The following is an 18,310-nucleotide window of genomic DNA, read 5'->3' on the forward strand; positions in this document are numbered from 1 at the left end:
ATTCGCACGAATTGAGGGTCCCAATTTCAATTCACAAATGACACCGACGACGCGAACGGAATATAATTGGGACCGTAAAAAGGAAAAATGAAATCCAGGACACTTTTCACACCCCCACCCCCACCCCACCTTGTTAAATCGATTAACGCGGCGACCGTTGATCAATAATGCTGATGAACCACATGACAGCACCACACCAGGGACTCGTGTCCGCCAGTGTTGCGGGAGTCATAACAATAAGGAGCTAATGAGACATGCTGGTCGTTCTGCAGGGACATTTGCCCACCGATATTAGAACGAGGAATTGACACCAGTGCCTCGGTGGGCTGACAATATCGCCAATTGCCACCGCGGCGTTTGTGCCAGGATCGGTGCGCTTTGAGGCCAAGTGAAGTTCGGAAGGCTCGCTGCTGGCAGGGGGTCATGCAAGCAGGCCCAGGTGTTGTGGGTCGAATTACTGAGAAGACTGTCACCTGTGATGCCCACTGCGCCAACTTTGCTCGTTGCACAAAGAAAAAGATCCCCCTCATAGCCTTAACAGACTGTTGGGGCAAGTGCGACTAGTGAGCTCCTACGAAGGCCGGCACGGCACACGAGGGGGTGGGTGGTCAACACCACGCATGGTTGACTCTATCTTCCAAGTGGCAATATTATACGCATTGCACCAGATACTCCTTTGTGGCTGAGTCGACTTAGGGGAGGCCCCGGACCGAGTCGCCAGGTTTGTAGCGCAGCACTCTAACCACTACACTATCACTCGCCACACAACAAAGATATCCCAATGTAGGAGCGCGTGCTAGTACCTATGAAGGCCGGCACGGCATGCGAGGGGGGTGGTTGGCCAGCACCACGCCTCTATCTCCCAAGTGGCGATGTTTTACACACCGCACCAGGTACTCATTAGTGTCGATCTAACCACTACACTACTCCCAACACAAAGATCCCCCATATAGTCTTAATAGACTGTTGGGGCAAGTGCTGTTAGAGCGCACCTATGAAGGGCGGAACGGTACGCGAGGGGGTGGGTGGCCAACTCCACGCCCGACCCCCTTTGTGTACCTCTTGGCGATGTTTAAACACCACACCAGGTACTCATTTGAGGCTGAGTCGACCTAGGGGAGGTCCTGGATCAATGGTGTTGGCCGTGAGCGGGAATCGAACTTGTGTCACCGGGTTCTAATCGCAGCACGATAACCGCTATACTACTCCCCAATACCAACACGGCCGCCATTCGCCAGTAAGTGACGGTGACGTCACCATGGCACTGTGCCAGGCCAGGTGCACTTTGAGTCACTACTCCCCACACACACAAAGATCAAAGATAAAGATCCCCCGTATAGCCTTAACAGACTGTAGGGGCAAGTGCTGTTAGCAAGCACCTATGAAGGCCGGAACGGCACACGAGGGGGTGGGTGGCCAGCACCACGCCCGACCGCCTTTGTCTCCCTAGCGGCGATGTTTACACACCGCACCAGGTACTCATTTGAGGCTGAGTCGACCTAGGAGAGGCCCAGGACCGGTTCAGATAATCGTCACTGGTGTTTGCCGTGAGCGGGAATCGAACCCTGGTCGCCAGGTTCGTAGTGCAGCGCGCCAACCACTACACCACCGCTCCCCCCCACACACACACACACCCACAGACGGATCGTCTCCCCTCTCACCTCCTCGTGCCAGTTCTCACGGAACCACACCATCTGGTCGACAATGCCCTCGAGCGAGGACAGCAGCGTGGGGTGCAGCTCACGCTGCATGTGCATGATGCGGCTGCAGCGCCACATCGGCGCCGTCGCTCGGATCGGGCCCGGGTCCGGGCTGGAGCCGGGCACCTGCTGACTCCCGACTGAGCCGAGCCGAGCGCCGGTCACGTCCAAAGCGGTCCGTTGTTGTTATTGTTTTTGTTGTTGTTATGGGCAAGCCAGGGGTGCAGGGGACACAGGGAACAACAAAGCTTGCATCAGCGCTATGGAATTTCCCACGGTTGGCTGCATTGCAATCAGTGCCTCTGACTAAATCGTCCGGATTGTGGCCAATCTCTCTCAGATGTTCGACTTCCAACACTTTCCTGTAAATGTTGCCAGCCTGTTTTGATGTGTTTTTTTTTCTTTTCGCAATTTGCATTAAGCGTAAGTTGTGAATTATTGTTACCTTTAGGCGAGTGTGAAATGGGAGTCCCCGTGGTGTAGAAGTAAGACCTCTCCATATATGGGCTCCCAGGAGACACAGGACCACTAGCGAACATTCCAACACACTGTACTGATAAGACGTAATGAGAACGGAGCTGGTCTAATTGTCTTTCCTTCACCGCTGCCTGTTGGGACGACCACATTTTCAACCAGCAACCACACCACTACCACCACCACCACTAAATCACAGCGCAAACCCCAGTACAAATTCGCGCAATGTTGATGATGATAATGACAAATACATTCACTGTCATGATACTGTCGATGATAGGAAGACAAAGTTAATGATCAAGTTTACAACTGAGAAGACATTCGTGATGATGATGACAACGACAATGTTGCAGTTGATGATGAGGATGATGAGACTTACCGATGCCGGTGCCTGCCTGCTCCTGTGTGCCTCCTCCTCCTGGTCCGGGCGAGCCGGACGCTACATGCGACGATGACACAGAGGCCACGATCCCCGACACGGAAGCAGCACCCGCCCCAGGCTTCGAGCCCGGAGCTACGGCACCAGCTGGCGTGGTGCGGCGCGAGTCGGCGGTGCCACCGCCACCACCGCCACCGCCGCCACCACCACTGCCACTGCTGGCCCCACCAGCAGCACCACCAGCCAGGACTTCGCCACTCTTATAGCGCTCCCGCTGTTCGATCTTGAGCGTCAGGTAGAGCGTACGGATTGGGAAGTAGACTGCCTGTGGGTAGACACGGCCCACCTGCACACACACACACACACCAGACAGAGGACATCCATCTAGCCTTCACAGACTGTTGAAGAACTTGATGTTCGCGAGCACCTATTAAGGCCGGTACAGGACAGAACCCAGGTGTTATGGAAGTAACGCACACACACTCTCTCTCATACACACACCCAACAACTGATGCGCAAAGACTAAGATCCCCCACAGAGCCTCTACACAGACTGTTGGGGCAAGCGCTGTTAGCGATCACCTATGAAGAGGTGGGTGGCCAATGCCGCGCATGGCCACCTTTCTCTCCTCTGTGCTGATTTTAACAACAGTCTACATGGCACTAATTTATGGCTCAGTTGACCTAGGCGTGGCCCAGGACCGATTCCAATATTCGACACTTTTATTGGTCGTGAGCAGGATTTTAATCAACTCGGGCCGCAAGGTTGGTAGCGCAGTGCACCATGCACTACACGACCGCTCTCCAATACCACCCCATCAAAGACAAAGACCCCCCCACCCCCGTATAGCCTTAACAGACTGTTGGGGCAAGTGGTGTTAGCAAGAACCTATGAAGGCCGGCACGGCACACGAGGCGGTGGGTGGCCAAGCACCACGCCCGGACGCCATTGTCTAACAAGTGGCGATGTTTGAGGCTGTTCAGATAATCGTCACCGGTGTTGGGCGTGAGCGGGAATCGAACTCGGGACGCCAGGTTCGGAGCGCAGTATGCTAATCGCTACTCTACCACCCCTTCAAAGACAAAGATCCCCCGCATAGCCTGAACAGACTGTTGGGGCAAGTTCTGTTAGCGAGCACCTACCACCCTTCCTCACATACACACGCGTAAGTTTGCATGCACGTCAGGCGATGTCAGGGAGTACCTAATGAAGCACAATTACATTCAAATGGTAGTCAGCATCGTGCCATGGGATGAAGAAAAATTCCACTCTAATCTCTAACAGGCAGCAGTGCACCACCACGTATCAGGGAATGGCCCGGGATGATGTCATCCAGCTGCTTCTGAAATCACTTCAAATCAGCCTTTTATCCAGACTAGGAACAACAACAAAAAAGACGATGGTTGGTCGCATGCCAGTGAAGTAAACGTTTTTCTTGATTCTCAAGAGGTGGAATCAGCCAAGCTCAGTGAAATTGAACACGACGTTCTTTTCATAATCAACGATTTTTGGGTTTAGATCGCGTTATTTATAAATGTGTCGTAACCCTCCACCACCCGACACGGCCAATCAGTAAAAAAAGTGTCACGTTGACAAAAGACAAATAGTTCACTGCTTTAGCCCACCGGTGTGTTGAAGCGTGAAACCACAACATTTACAATTTGAGTACGACGTTTCGCTGGTAATCAAATTGTAAATGTTGTGGTTTCACGCTTCAACACACCGGTGGGCTAAAGCAGTGAACTATTTGTCTTTTGTCAACGTGACACTTTTTTTACTGATTGGCCGTGTCGGGTGGTGGAGGGTTACGACACATTTATAAATAACGCGATCTAAACCCAAAAATCGTTGATTATGAACAATATTGGTCGCGAAAGCCTACGTGTTAAACTGACGACGTCCTTTTGTTGTGCACTCGTTGGTGACCAGACCGAGACCACCTATTTGCCGCATCTGAGCACCCAACTTTAACTATGGGTTCTTCAAACACGCAATCGAAACAAGGATCTCGAGAGGTGGACTTGAAGGTGTGCGTCGGTGTTTCACGATTTTTTGCATTTGGTTTGCTGTCCTTTCCCCGCACCTCCGATTGGCACGGTTGGCTACGTATGGTGCGAAAGAAGTCCAACGTATATACACATACGTACGTACATTCCGAGCTAGCGCAAGTGAGACGGAGGCGTTTATCCAACGGTGCCCGCCCCCCTCCCCACCTCCACGCGGCCGCCCCCAACTTCAATTAGCGAGATTAACTCGGGCAAAAGGGTTGAACTTTTAACATTCACGAGTTGCGCGGGGCGCTGACGCACTCATCCCTTAACGCACGCGTCGCGTAATCAACGTTCCCCTCTGAAGTGTGTTCGCACGCGCGCGGTGGGGGGGGGAGACAGGTTCATTGAGACGCAACGCAGCGCGTTTACTCTGACGCGCCACCGTCATTTCCTCCTCCGGTGGGGCGGAGGGGGGGGTCAGGGGGGGGCAAGGGGGGCAGCTATGTCAATGACGTCGTCGGGTGGTGCCTGCAGGTCCCGCTTCTGCTAACAGTTTCGGCAGAGATCCTTTAAGGCCGTTGGTCAAATTAATGACAGAGGTGGAGGTGCAGCCCTGCAATTGCTCGCTCTTGTAACCGATGGCGGAAGAGGCCTGCACCAGAGGAAGCTCTACAGAGCTTCTCAGGGTATTTTATGGCCTCCTTTTTCACGCCCGCCTAGGCGTCTTGGACTGGGAGCTATTTCAGGTAGGTGTCAGAGGTGGGGGGGGGGACGGTCATGGTATTAGCGCTTCGCAGAACGTGAGTGTTGTTCGCTTGTCAAAACAGGTGGTGGCTTTTCACCGAGTGCTCTCAGGTTTCTTTCCAAGCGCGAACAACAACAACAAAAGCTCATTAAAAATGAATCGGAGCGACGTGCAAATTGCGGCGCCCTCTTTTGAGAACATCTTGAAGCTCACGAGGGCACCTTCCATCTTGTTGCTGTTGGGGAAGAGTAATGTGGTCATTTTCTTGGTTCTTTCGGTAAAGTCACGTAGAAGGGAAGTAATAAAATAATAAAAATAAAACATAATAAAATGAAATAATTCTCACGACGTTTCGGCTACAACGCACCTGAAGACGGCTGCTTGCGTTGTAGCCGAAACGTCGTGAGAATTATTTCATTTTATTATGTTTTATTTTTATTATTTTATTACTTCCCTTCTACGTGACTTTACCAAAAGAACCAAGAAGATGAATCCCTGCAGTCACGAAAGCTTTAAATCGAAATTTAATGTGGTCATTGTTACGCTTCTGTTGATCGAAATGCTGCTAGGGGTGACTGACGCAGATAAAAGAGGCTTTCGTAGCGAGCCAGCCACCACGTCATGATATTACATGCCCAATTAGGGCGGTAATGTCACTGCTGTTATTGCTTGTCTGGCCAAAGGGGCCATTGCCCCAATCATCGCCTATTAGATATGTTTACAATGAAGGTTGCACGGTGCTATTGACGAATATATAAAGATTTATTATTTTTGCCTGTGCACCGCCGCTGACGCAGCAGCAGCGTCAGCAAATAATTTGTCTGGAAGTGATTAAGTTGCACGAGGAAGCTCTGCGAGTGAAGATTTTTTTCTCCATTCCCTTTCAGCGTTTTGTGGCATCTCGAGTAAGCGGTCAACACAGGTATAAAGACGACGCACAGATCGCCGAGAAAGTAACACAAATTAACGACAAACGCCGCCGCCAAAAACACATCGCACACGTGCGACGGCCCCGCTAGATACGCAAACACCTAGAAAATCTAGACAAACAACGACATCCACGAAAACAAATTTTCTTTATCGTCTATTGCACAACAATATTGCTGATTGTGTTAAAGTAAAAAGGGCATTCTGACCCGCGTCAGAATAACCATTTCGATCGAAACCCCAGGAGAACTCAAACAATGGACAAACACACAAACGCACCATCCACTATTTTTTCGCAACGTGCGTTTGTCCTCGGAAGAATTCCATACTTTAGAGAACACACACACGGGGCTGGAATAAACCTAATTTTAAATTGTAAAAGACAGAAGCATGTGTGCGGCCTTATCGTGCACATATCCTGGCACAAGCGCCGTGGTGACGTTACCGCCACTTAGTGGCGAATGGCAGTTGTTGTTGTTGTGTTTTCAGCATGAATGCGTCGCTGGAAGGGATGATATACGTATGTAGAACTTCTTTCCCACCGCACGTAGCCAACCGTGCTAATCGATTGTCAGATGGTCAAGAATTACGACGGAGTGGCAGTCAAGGAATGGAACATGCGCCCGAGGGTACGGCCACCGAGGAGCTGGAGCGATGAAATCAGCTGATGAGCAGGTGCCGGGTGAATTGTAACATTGCAGGAGCGTGCGAGATCACTCTGGGACAACGTAATTGGCTTCTAGACAGGCGGGGTCCCCGCTCAGGTTAATTATCTTTTGTTATAAGAATGTTAGACGGTGGGAGCCACTCAACAATGCTCGTCTATATGGAGTAGAGGGCGCGGAAGAGGACATTTCAAACCCCAAACGTCTTGCGGCACTGTCCTGTAGACAGGAGCCGGGATTTTGAACGATAACCTTATCAGGGCGTTTTCATTCATTTATTTACACAACTGCGGTGAAGCAGCGACCGTGTTTTGATGATGTCATAAAACAAGCGCCCAAGTGCGTTTTTGATTGCATCTTCCTTTTAATCAGCCGAACGAATCGTGTAAGCCAGCCAACGCGGCGGATGTCTTCTGATCGAGCGGTGCGCAGCGTGGCCGGCCTGCAAGCGATAATCCCAGTGTGCCTGAGTGGCGCCACCACGTCACCCTCCCTGGGGCTGTGGGAGCTCTGCGCTACTCCCTTTTCCACTGGCGAATCTGGGCCGAGACCGGTACGCGTTTCCCGACGTGACCCGTGCCGGCGCCGTCAACGGTAGTGTCGCCGCGCTCAATATAAATCACTCTGATCACCTCGTGGCTTGCAGCCACGGGGGGGTGGAAGGCGTGGGGAAGAAGGGGTGGAGTGGGGAGCGGTGGGGGGGGAGAGGGGGGCAGGGAGAGCGGGGCAGGCTGGGACCCAATTGAGCACAATTTGTTTGCTCCTAGAATTTTTTTTCATTTATACCCGGGCCTATTACAGGGACCAAAAAGTCACCCGCGATTGATTCAACAAAAGACCGTGTCTGAGAAGATGAGAAGAGGGGTGGGTAATGGGACAGGGTAGGAGTGATGTGACGGGAGAAAAAAAAGCACAGTTGAAATGTAAGAAATGTAATGCTCGAAGCTGCGAGCGGTGTGATGGTGCTGCCTGCACGCTGTGAGCGTCACTGCAGTGCGAGCGGCGGGTGGCGTGCTCCGAAATAATAATGCAGCTCAACATATTGGGACATTTGTGAAAAAGATCTTTATAGCGCATCGGATTTCTCCGGTGTAAAAAAAATAAATTCCGATATTGCTGGGCAACGTCACGCACAAGAGGCAAAAGTACCCCCTCCGGCCCCACCCGTATACCCCGCCCCACCCGTATACCCTACAACCGGGCTGGTGGGGCAAGGTGCTGTTGTCAGTGAGCGCCTATTGAAAGCCGGCGCAGTGCACGAGGGCATGGCATGGCCATGATCACGCCCGGCCACAATTTTCCTCCCGCGCGCTGATTTGCCACCGGTGTTATCCATGAGCGGTAATCGAACGCGGGGAAGGTGGGTGGGGTTGCTAAGTGCGTAGCGCAGTGCGTCGACCACTACACTACCACTCCCCACAAACAAGGCAAGGATCCTTCATTAAGCCACACAGACGATTGGGGCAAATGTACTCAATTGAGCACAGCTGTTATAATCATAATAATGACGATAATGGCCTTTATTTTATCTAAAGCCTCACCGGGTTTCAAATACAACCACAATTTCATCTTCATAAGGATCATCATCATCAAAAAAATAATAATCATTAGCTGCAGTTATGCACGAATTCCTTTTTTAGCATTCTCATTGCGAGCAGCATTACCACCAACATCATCACCAACAACACCGCCATTAGCGAGTGGAAAATCTGGCCTGTAGGCTGCATAGCCGTGTATTTCAAATTGGTGGAGCGGAGGTGCCGTTGAATCTGGCGACTCAAATTCGACTGCCAGCCCTGGGCTCGCATCAGCGCCGAGTGATATCCGCACGGCGTGAATTGCGGTCAAACCACTCCCACGGGGATGGAGATAGAGGAGGCCTTTTACCAGCAGAAGTTTGACAAAAGGCGGTTGGAGATTCGAACTTCTGAACTGCCCCACGCAATCAGCGCGGATGTTTTCCGCGAGAACGGTAAATCCCCCAATCTATTCTGTTGAACACGGCGCACAACTTTGTCCCTTTGTTTTTCCCATTTAAAGACAACAACAAAAACACACGCCACCCGACCGCGCGCGTTACCACCCGTAGCCCTCCTTACACCCCCCCGCACCCCCCCCCCCCCCCACTGCGGGAGCAGGTAATGAGGCGGACAGAAACATTAATCAATAACGGCTTACCTTAAGAAACGAGAAAACGGTAAAAGAAGGTTAAGAGCAAGGATGCCCTCGGCGCTTCCTGCGCACACTCCGCGAGACCCATTACGAAGGGGGCTCATTACGTGCGCGCGCACACACGCACGCACACACGCACACACGCACGCACGCACGCGGGGCTCCGCGGTGGAGACGCGCGCGGAATTGTGGCAAATCCACGCACGTGAAAATCGTGCAAAGCGCAAACCACCACGCCGCGCTGTTTTCCATTTGCTCAGCTGATGTTGCGTTTCCGCTGCCTCGGCTGTGGCTCCGAATGCATCGGCCGACACAGTCGTTTGCCATTTTATTCTGTCCTTCGCAATCATTTGTTTCCGTCCCCTAATCAAATCATGTTAACCGTGTTGAGGACTCGGACAAGCAGATTGTTTCGTCTCATCCCCAGTGTGCCCGTTGCTGAAGATGGGGAGAAGAAACTATGGAGCATATCGGTACTGTACAACAATAGATTTTGCTGGACCGTCCCTCTGACGACTATGTAGCCCTGATGCACTGTGCTCTTGATGTCTGGGCTTAAAAGCTTTTCTCCTCTGCCTTCAACAAATGGCCTCTCCAATAACACCCACCACCTCCCCCGTCCTACAACCTCTTTCGGGAGTTGCCACCTGTCCCAATTCCCGGACTGACGGTATTTTACCCAAACAATTCAGGAATTGGCAACACGTGTTCATGTCGCAGGAATTGATTTGAACAGAACCCTGTTCCCGGTATTGTGTTGACATTTATTGTGGCATACTCAGTATACTGCACAGCTTAGATAGGCCTAGAGTTTAGTCTGCAGTGGCAAAGGTGGTTGCACTAATGTCTCTACCGACCTGATGTACGTGCGGCTCACTTAACGTTCAATTGAACATTTCCACAGGCACCGTGTCTTTTAATGCCCCGTAAATGTTGTGAGATGATCCTCATTGTATGTTTTCTCATCAGATGTGGTACAAGGTCGATTTAGAAAGAAATGTATGCTGGCTCCAGATCAGTTGCCATTAAATGAACAATTAAAGCCGATGATTAAACTGGCAAAGCCATTTGTGATTTACATGGGCCTCGGGCATTTCAATCAAAACTCCAAATATCCAAAGACACACACAGCTGGCAACACAACACAGCGGCACTAATCACAAACAGAACGAAAGAGATACCTGCAACAGTAAAAACGTCACGATCAATCCACTGCTGGATGAAACTGTCTCTTATCGGTCTCCATCCCTCAAAAGATCTTGCGAACTGGATAACGATGAAACCGCGCCAGCATAGTTGTGTAGCGCAGGACTACGGAAAGTAACCTTCCTTCATTTTAGGCTACATACCAAGAGAGGAAGCTTGTAAGAGTTATTTAATTGTCTCGTTAAATCTCGCTAAGTGCAACGTCCCAAAGAACCGGTGATGTGTGCATCACATCCAATAACAGCGTAATTGATCATTGGTTTTTTACCCTTTTATCTGGCAACAAAACTGACACCTTTTTTTTTACAAGGAGTCATGTTTGCATAGACCACAATACCTGCAGTCATAATGCAAACAAAAAACATAACTCTGATAATGTATGCACTGTCCTTGAAGTTGATTGGTCCACACCCGAGACAGCTTTCCTTAGAGGCTAGTCTCACATGGGTTGGACCAGATGACGCCAAAAGAGTTATGTTTTTTGTTTGCATCATGACTGCCGGTATTGTGGTCTAAGCAAACATGACTCCTTGTAAAAAAAGTGTCAGTTTTGTTGCCAGATAAAAGGGTAAAAAACAAATTATCATATTTTTTACTGGCAAATGAGGTACCAATGGTGTAAACAGCCTAATTGTTAATGCCCGTAATCATGGTCTGCAAATAACCCCCCCCCACCACCAAACCTCTCCCTCCACCAAACCTCTACGCCCACCAGACACGGCAAAGACGGTTCACATTAATTCCCAGCCGCTATCCCCAACCAAATTAAATTTTGGCACGCTTACGCTTTCTCCAACCTTGTACACGTAACTGGGGCGATTAAAAAGCGGGAGGGGATACATTAATTTCGGTAATTCATACGGCGGGGGGGGGGGGGGATTGTGCTCGGATCGCTGGTGAGGAAAATGTAAAAAATAATTATTGGAATTCGCAACGGCTTTTAAACGTTTGGCAGAGTACGAACTGGCCAGAACCGGCGATCCGAGGGCAATACCACAGATACTGCCGCCGCAGGGTAGAGCACACCAAGTGCACATCACAAATGCATCACGTGTACGTAATGCATCCAACACCACTATATATACACACACACTATGTATACACTGTATAAAGATTCCCGTATAGCCTTTGACAGACTGCTGGGGCAAGTGCTGTTAGCGAGCACACAGCCCTACACGTGAGGGTAGGTGTAAAACACCACGCCCGGCCACCTTTGTCTCCCCAGTGCCGATTTAGTTTTACACATCGCACCAGGTATTCGTTTAAGATTGAGTTGACTGAGAGGAGTGCCCGGGGCCGGGTTCAGACACAGACACTCATCACCGTTACTGGTCACGAGCAGGGAATTGGGTCACGGGGTTCAGAGCACAACGCGCTAACCTGTAAGTCATAGCTGCCCACGATACAGATGCACACAAACTCACACCTATTACATGAATAAAAATAAATACTTTAAGAAATATAATTAGTGCAAGGAGAAATTGTATTGGGACCAGAAAAGTACATTCTTGAGAGTTGTAACGGAGCGCTGTCGAATCGTCAACAACTCCTTTATTCACCACAGGATCTTGGCAAGGCGCCTTTGTTATTTACAGACATAAAATCCCACCTCCAAAACCACCACTGGCCCGTTCCATTAGCTGTTTTGCCAACCGCTGGAATTCTTGGCAAGAGAACACATTACACAGATCCTCGTCGAATGCAGGCAATAGTGCTTATTTAACGAGCACCTATCAAGGCCGGCACAGAACATCACAAGAAGAAGTGGCGTTGCCTCAACCATACACGACCGCCTTTGTCTCCATAGCGCTGACATTTTTACGCGATGCACCAGGTTACTCAATTCCATCCGAGTCGAACCGAGGAGAGATCCAGGAGAAGTGTGGATAGTATGTTCTATGAATGTGCATTGCTGCGGAAGGGACTAGAAGAAAAATAATTAAGGCAGCACGGCGGAGAAGTGGTAACGTTCTTGCCTCACAGTAAGAAGGACCTGGGTTCAATTTCCGACTGGGGTGTCAATCCGCATTGAGTTTGTACGTTCTCCCCCTCTGTTTAGCGTGGGGGGTTTCCTCCGCGTTCGTGGGTTTCCTCCCCATAGCTATAAACAAAACCACACAATGGAACCGGTCTTGGACCAAAACATCCCCAAAATGTGAAATACTACCCGCAAAATTATTTAACTGGGATTACACGTGTAGCGACATCGCCCGCCTGCCCGCCGTATCGCGAACAAACAAAAAAACCTGGCGGGACCCTCGCGAAAGAAGAGTCGAGGCTTTCCTGGGCAGACGAGCCAAACGAGGTACAACTCCACAAGCAAAACTCTCGCGGACGTTTTCCGCATCTCCATGCGATCGCCTACCGTGCTGATGAGATTGAGCAGCAGCTTCCCCTCGCTGCACACCAGGCAGGTGAGGAGCTGTGGGATCCACGCCACCCACTGGATGGGAGGGACGCCGACGCAGTACTTGTCGACCGCCTCCGCCAGCGTGTTCTTCTCGTCGTCGAAGCTCAGCAGCCACAGCACCTGCACCGCCCCCCACCACGTAACACGCCGGGGCCGACGGTCAATGTCCCGGTCGATCAGTACACTCGCGACAGCCACGCGCACACACGCGCACATCCGTATGCCACCGCCACACTTATGGCTGAGAGGAGAGAATGGGACTGCAGAGGCAGGCAGGCAAGGCTCTGGTTGGCAGAGCCAGAACTGCCGGCACGTGGGGCGACAACGGTCTAACGATGTTACATTTTTATATGTACCTGCGAATTACTCCATTTAGAATTATCCGTTGCAAACATTGCCACTCAGCCTCCACCCCAACCTGAAAAAGTTATGAGAGCCTGCGAGGCTTTCCTGGGATGAATTCGCATAATAATAACAAAAAAATTAACAAGCTTTGTCACAACTGTATTAGAGGCATAATCGTCGTCAGTTTACATGCGAGTGCAACAATCACCACAAATATAACTGATCGTTTGTGCAACCGTTTTCTTATTTGTTACTGTGACACGGTTGTTTTGGGTCCTCTTTCCACTGGGTGTATTTGCATCCATTTTCGATTTGCTTTGTTGCTGAAACTTGTTTTAATAGTCGCGCTTTTGTAATCTTGTGCGACCCAGGTCACTTTTGAGCTCTTAACCTTCTTGCGACAAAATACACTTTAAAAACTTCAATGCTGATAACGAACCAAAACCAGGTTTAATGAACAGGCAACTCATAAATGCCCCCAAGGGCATAGCTCCCGAGTGTGCAGGCACCAGGGCCGACGGGATGGAATTCAGCCCAGGCCTCCGAAGAAGGGTGGGTGGGAACTGGATGGGGGAGGTAAACGGTGCCCATTTCAATCCCGACACCAGGGCCCATGCCAACCACACTCTGCCACCGCGTGACCAGCAGTGTGATTGGACGAGAAGCTCGCTGGCACGACCTCGACAGTCGTTCTCCGACGTCATTTTCAGCGAGCGTGTTTTGACGCGCGGCGGGGTAAGCTGCTTGCTGCAAAGGTCTGAATGGAAATGTCTGTGTCTCAAGGCAACGGCAGCACAGTTGTAATTTAATAGGAAAACGAGCAGATTTTTTTCGTTTACAAAAAGTAGGTACAGTATTCGGCCATGGGAGCCGCTACAGTGCTGTGACGGTCAGCGCGCTGGGACTTGCAATCCAGGTGGTCGCTGGTTGGAACCCATTACCCGGCGCAGCAGCAATTTGAAAAACGGGGGACGAGTTTCTTAAATGCCCTCCCCTCCACCGCCTCCACACATAGTTAGTCCATCGGCAGGTCATGGGTGGTGGGGGTTCAGTGTGGGTACACCAAAACTCTTCCAACACGTCTGGCCAACGTTGAGGAGTGGACCAAAATAGCATCCCTGTCAGAGGTTTCTCTCGCGGAGGCCCTTTTCCTGAGTGGTCGCACGGGCAAGCAATTGCAGAGGTCACACCCTCACCTCTTCGGCCCTCGCAGCACCGCCGGTTCTCGTGTCAACAGCGCCGGCTCGTTAAGGCAAGGGTCTACATTCCTGCTCGCCAACCGCTCGTGCCGGGCTCACCGCGAGCGGTGAGCCCGGCACACCCGATTCATGCGATTACTCCGCCGGTGACAGATTCATAGCGAACGCCGCGTGCACGGCGCGTCAACGGACACCCGAGACGAAAGGTGTGCACTCCGGTGTGTCTCAAAACACCTGCCTGAACGTTTGTTGCGGCTCAGAGTTTACATACAACGACAATCTTTGGAGAGAGTGGTGGGTGGGTGGGTGGCGGGTGAAATGCGCCACGGTGACGAGATGTCAACTACCTGGCCTGGTATAAGGAGGTCGTGGGTTCAATCCCAATCCCGACCCTGACACCTGTACATTTGGAGTTTGCATGTTTTCTCGACCCGTGGTCGTGTGGATTTTTCTCCCGGTGCTCCTCTTTTTCCCTCCACATTAAGAATCAATGCACGTTTAGAGTATTTGGCTGCTATAAATTTCCACATGATCAGCCACTCTCGTTGAGCTATCATTTGCGACCAGGTCGCTTCTGAAAAAGACCTACACAGCTTAGCCTGGTAAAATAAAAACCGCTTCATAGTTTTACACTGTTTAATTCGGGTTAGGATCTGCCGGCTGCCTCAATTCTGGGGGGGGGCTCGTCTGTCTGGCGTCCGGCTCCCCTTCCCCATCGGGCTGAACAGAGCCGACTCACTGCCGGCAGACAAGCCAGTCCGAGCGAGTCTCCAGGAAAACATGTCGCCACGCTCTCATTTTACGCTCGTCACTACTAATGCGATTGTAGCCCTCTGCTGACCTATCATTTGTGGCTGGGTCGCTTCGGTAATAAAAGCGACATAGCTCAGTGGGCCTCGCCTGGTAAAATGAAAATAGTTTAGTTTAATATAGAATGACTAAAGGACTAGTTCAGATAGATCTCGTGCCACTGACGCTGGCCGTGTTAGCGTGGCCGGGACCCGTACTCGGGTCGCCGGGATCGTGGCTCAGCGCGTCTAGCACAGCGCTGTCGACGCAACCACTCCGCTCTATATTCTTAGGTTTTTTCGGTAAAGTCACGTAGGTAAAACATCAAAATTAATGAAAATAAAATAAAATAAAACAAAAATCACGACGTTTCGGAGGCAACACAAGTCTCCGTCATCAGGTGGGACCGTCACAGCTGTTACGCTTCCCGGTCACAGCTAAGATCAGTTTGATAACAGAACTGGTCCTGAGCTTCCACAGACTCCCTCCCCCCCTTCCCTTCAACAATCCGCACTGACCAGCGTGAGCAAAGCACGGTCAAACAACCAACAGCGCCGACGCGGTGCCATTAGGAGGCTTTCACCCAGCGAGGGATAGATGATAACAGCCTGTCCATTAAGGAATGATCGCAGTGATGGGATTCCTATTATTATAACCATAACGATGTTTTCAACGGCCTGTGCACATACCATCCACGGCACGTGGAACAAACGAGACCGTCCGTTCAGAAATCACGAGGGAAATTGGTGACAGTGAGAACCCTTACTGCGAGAGTGCAGCGACTGGTAAACTCAATGTCAGAGTTCACCAAGTGGCAGAGTGGCGCTCAGTACTGAATGGCAGAGTGCGTGGATTGTCACTCTTAATACTGAATGGCAGTGTTATAGACCGGCAAGCTCACTACTGAATGGCAGAGTGCACGGACTGCCACTCTTAATACTGAATGGCTGTGTTATAGACCGGCACACTCACTACTGAATGGCAGAGTGCGCGGACTGCCACTCTTAATACTGAATGGCAGTGTTATAGACCAGGAAACTCACTACTGAATGGCAGAGTGCACGGACTGCCACTCTTAATACTGAATGGCAGTGTGAGAGACCCCAAACTCACTACTGAATGGCAGAGTGCACAGACTGCCACTCTTAATACAGAATGGCAGAGTTAGAGACCCCCAAACTCACTACTGAATGGCAGAGTGCATGGACTACAGGGGCGAGACAGACCCAGGACCAACATCAAGGGCCGGGCTGAAAGAACCGAGTGCTTTATGGGCTGCAGAGGACAGACAGAGATGGAGAGAGATAACAAAAGCTGTGCCGGCTACAGAATTTGGGGCCCAAAACAGCAGAATGTAAAACACCGTCAATGCCTATACAGGTCGTCATACGTCGATGGCGATTAACCTTGAGCAGCCAATAACAGGCTATTGAGATTTGTGGGGCCCAAAAACGGCAGAATGTACAAACATGATGTACATACATAATGATGTATGTTGATTAACTGTGAATAACTCAACAAATAATAGATAGCCACTGCAATTGATAAGACTACATTAACCCACCCCCCTCTGGTATTCACACCTGACTGGCTCACTGTGATGACATCACATTGACCCCGGCCTCTATGCAAGACCGAAACGGGAGGATTTTTCCACAATTCTGGCTGTCGCATGATTGAGGCTTGGTTGTAATTACAGGTGAAACGTCGTACTCGAAATGTAAATGTTGTGGGTTCACTCTCCAACACACTGGTGTGCTGAACTAGTAACTAACTGGCATGTTTTGTTTACGTGAAAAACCTTACTAATTTGGCCGTGTCGGGCGGTGGCGGTATTTGACGACACATTATTCTTTACGCGATATCACCCTAAAAACCTCTATTATGGATAATTTTGGTCGCGAAAGCCTACGTGTTAAACTGAGAATTGGTAGATCGGGTTGATAACGGCAAGCCGATATCTTTCGGCATAAAGGCAAAACAAAAATCGCCGCAGTCCCTGCACAACTCACCTCTCACGCCGCCGCAGATTTTGCGCGGCCGAGAGCCGGGTTTGTGTGTCGCATTCCGGGGCACGCAAAAGGGATTAATATTCGCAGCTCGCAAGAGTTGGCAGGTGTCATCCACGGTTTAGCGCTAACTTGCCTCTCCGGTTCACACGGCACCTCGACGCATTCCCCTGGCACTTGTGACACACTCCACTGGCACAGCAGCAGCTGTAAAAGCTTTAGGGTTCTTTAAACACAATCTGGATTTGGCAGAGTCTAGGAACGGCATTTAGCTGTAACAGAAGAACTGTCAAGGTGGGTGGATGCGAGAGTGAAAACAATTATTTATTTTGGGATGCTGCCATGCGATTGCATTTCGAGGGCTGATGTGTATTTTGCCACATTTTATTGGTACGATGACGAACAAATAACTAACTAAAAACTCTTTGTCAATCGACTGCTGGATGTAGTGCCTCTCAACCCACACGATCATGGGGGTCATGTGACCATTTGACCATACTTCACCACGATGGCTTTCCCAAGCAGTGAATGTTTGATTGTTTACGACACACATCTTAGGAATTCCCGCAGCCCGACTGCAAACGCTGCCTGCCCTCACCTTGCCTCGGCCTCGCTGCACCCAAACATCTCCTTTCATGTTCCGCTATTAACCCAACCCCGTTTGTTTTCGTTCCCTCCCCACCTTCACTTAGCACAACGCCCACACCGCATGCCTTCTGACCCTCACCAAACCTCTGATCCCATATCCTCGCTCGTGATAAGGTGTCCTTGGGTTAGAGATCGCGTACATGTGTCATACACCCTATTTATACTAAATAACAATTTTATTTTACCAGGTAAGGCCCACTGAGATATATAGCTCTTTTTCGGAAGCGACGTGGTTATCACAAATGATAGCTCAACGAAGTGGGCTATCACGTGGAAATTTATAGCAGCAAGTTTATTTTAAATGTGGAGGGAAAATCAGAGGACCCAGAGAAAAATCCACACAACCACAGGGAGAACGTGCAAACTCCCAAAATACAGGCGTCAGGATCAGGATCGAACCCACGACCTCCTGTATACCAGGTGAGGTAGTTAACATCTCGCCACCGTGGCCAATAAGTAAGGTTTGCCACGTCAACAAAACGTACCAATTTTTTTCTACTTCAGCATTTTGTTGATCGTCGCAAGTAGCACGCCCAAAGATAAAGATCTTCTTATAGCCTTCATAGACTTTTGGGGCAAGTGCTGTTTGCGAGCACAGCACACGAATGGGGGGGCTGCCCGGCACCACGGCTGGCCACCTTTATCTCCCTA

The 18,310-nt window shown here is 50.4% G+C and overlaps 1 protein-coding gene across 8 annotated transcripts in view; it reads right to left on the reverse strand.

Moving 5' to 3' along the window:
* The window catches only part of TRRAP (transformation/transcription domain associated protein), a 143,069-nt gene that overhangs the window by 43,742 nt on the left and 81,017 nt on the right, over positions 1 to 18,310 (reverse strand). For all 8 annotated transcript variants that reach the window (XM_078872757.1, XM_078872760.1, XM_078872759.1 and 5 more), the window contains 3 exons: positions 12,625 to 12,789; positions 2,554 to 2,899; positions 1,662 to 1,840 (listed from right to left, as the gene is read on the reverse strand). In XM_078872757.1, the coding sequence (XP_078728883.1) occupies positions 1,662 to 1,840; positions 2,554 to 2,899; positions 12,625 to 12,789 (690 nt within the window). The remainder of the gene's footprint in view (positions 1 to 1,661; positions 1,841 to 2,553; positions 2,900 to 12,624; positions 12,790 to 18,310) is intronic.

The sequence above is a fragment of the Lampetra fluviatilis genome, chromosome 35 (assembly GCF_964198595.1).
Source record: "Lampetra fluviatilis chromosome 35, kcLamFluv1.1, whole genome shotgun sequence".
NCBI lineage: Eukaryota > Metazoa > Chordata > Hyperoartia > Petromyzontiformes > Petromyzontidae > Lampetra > Lampetra fluviatilis.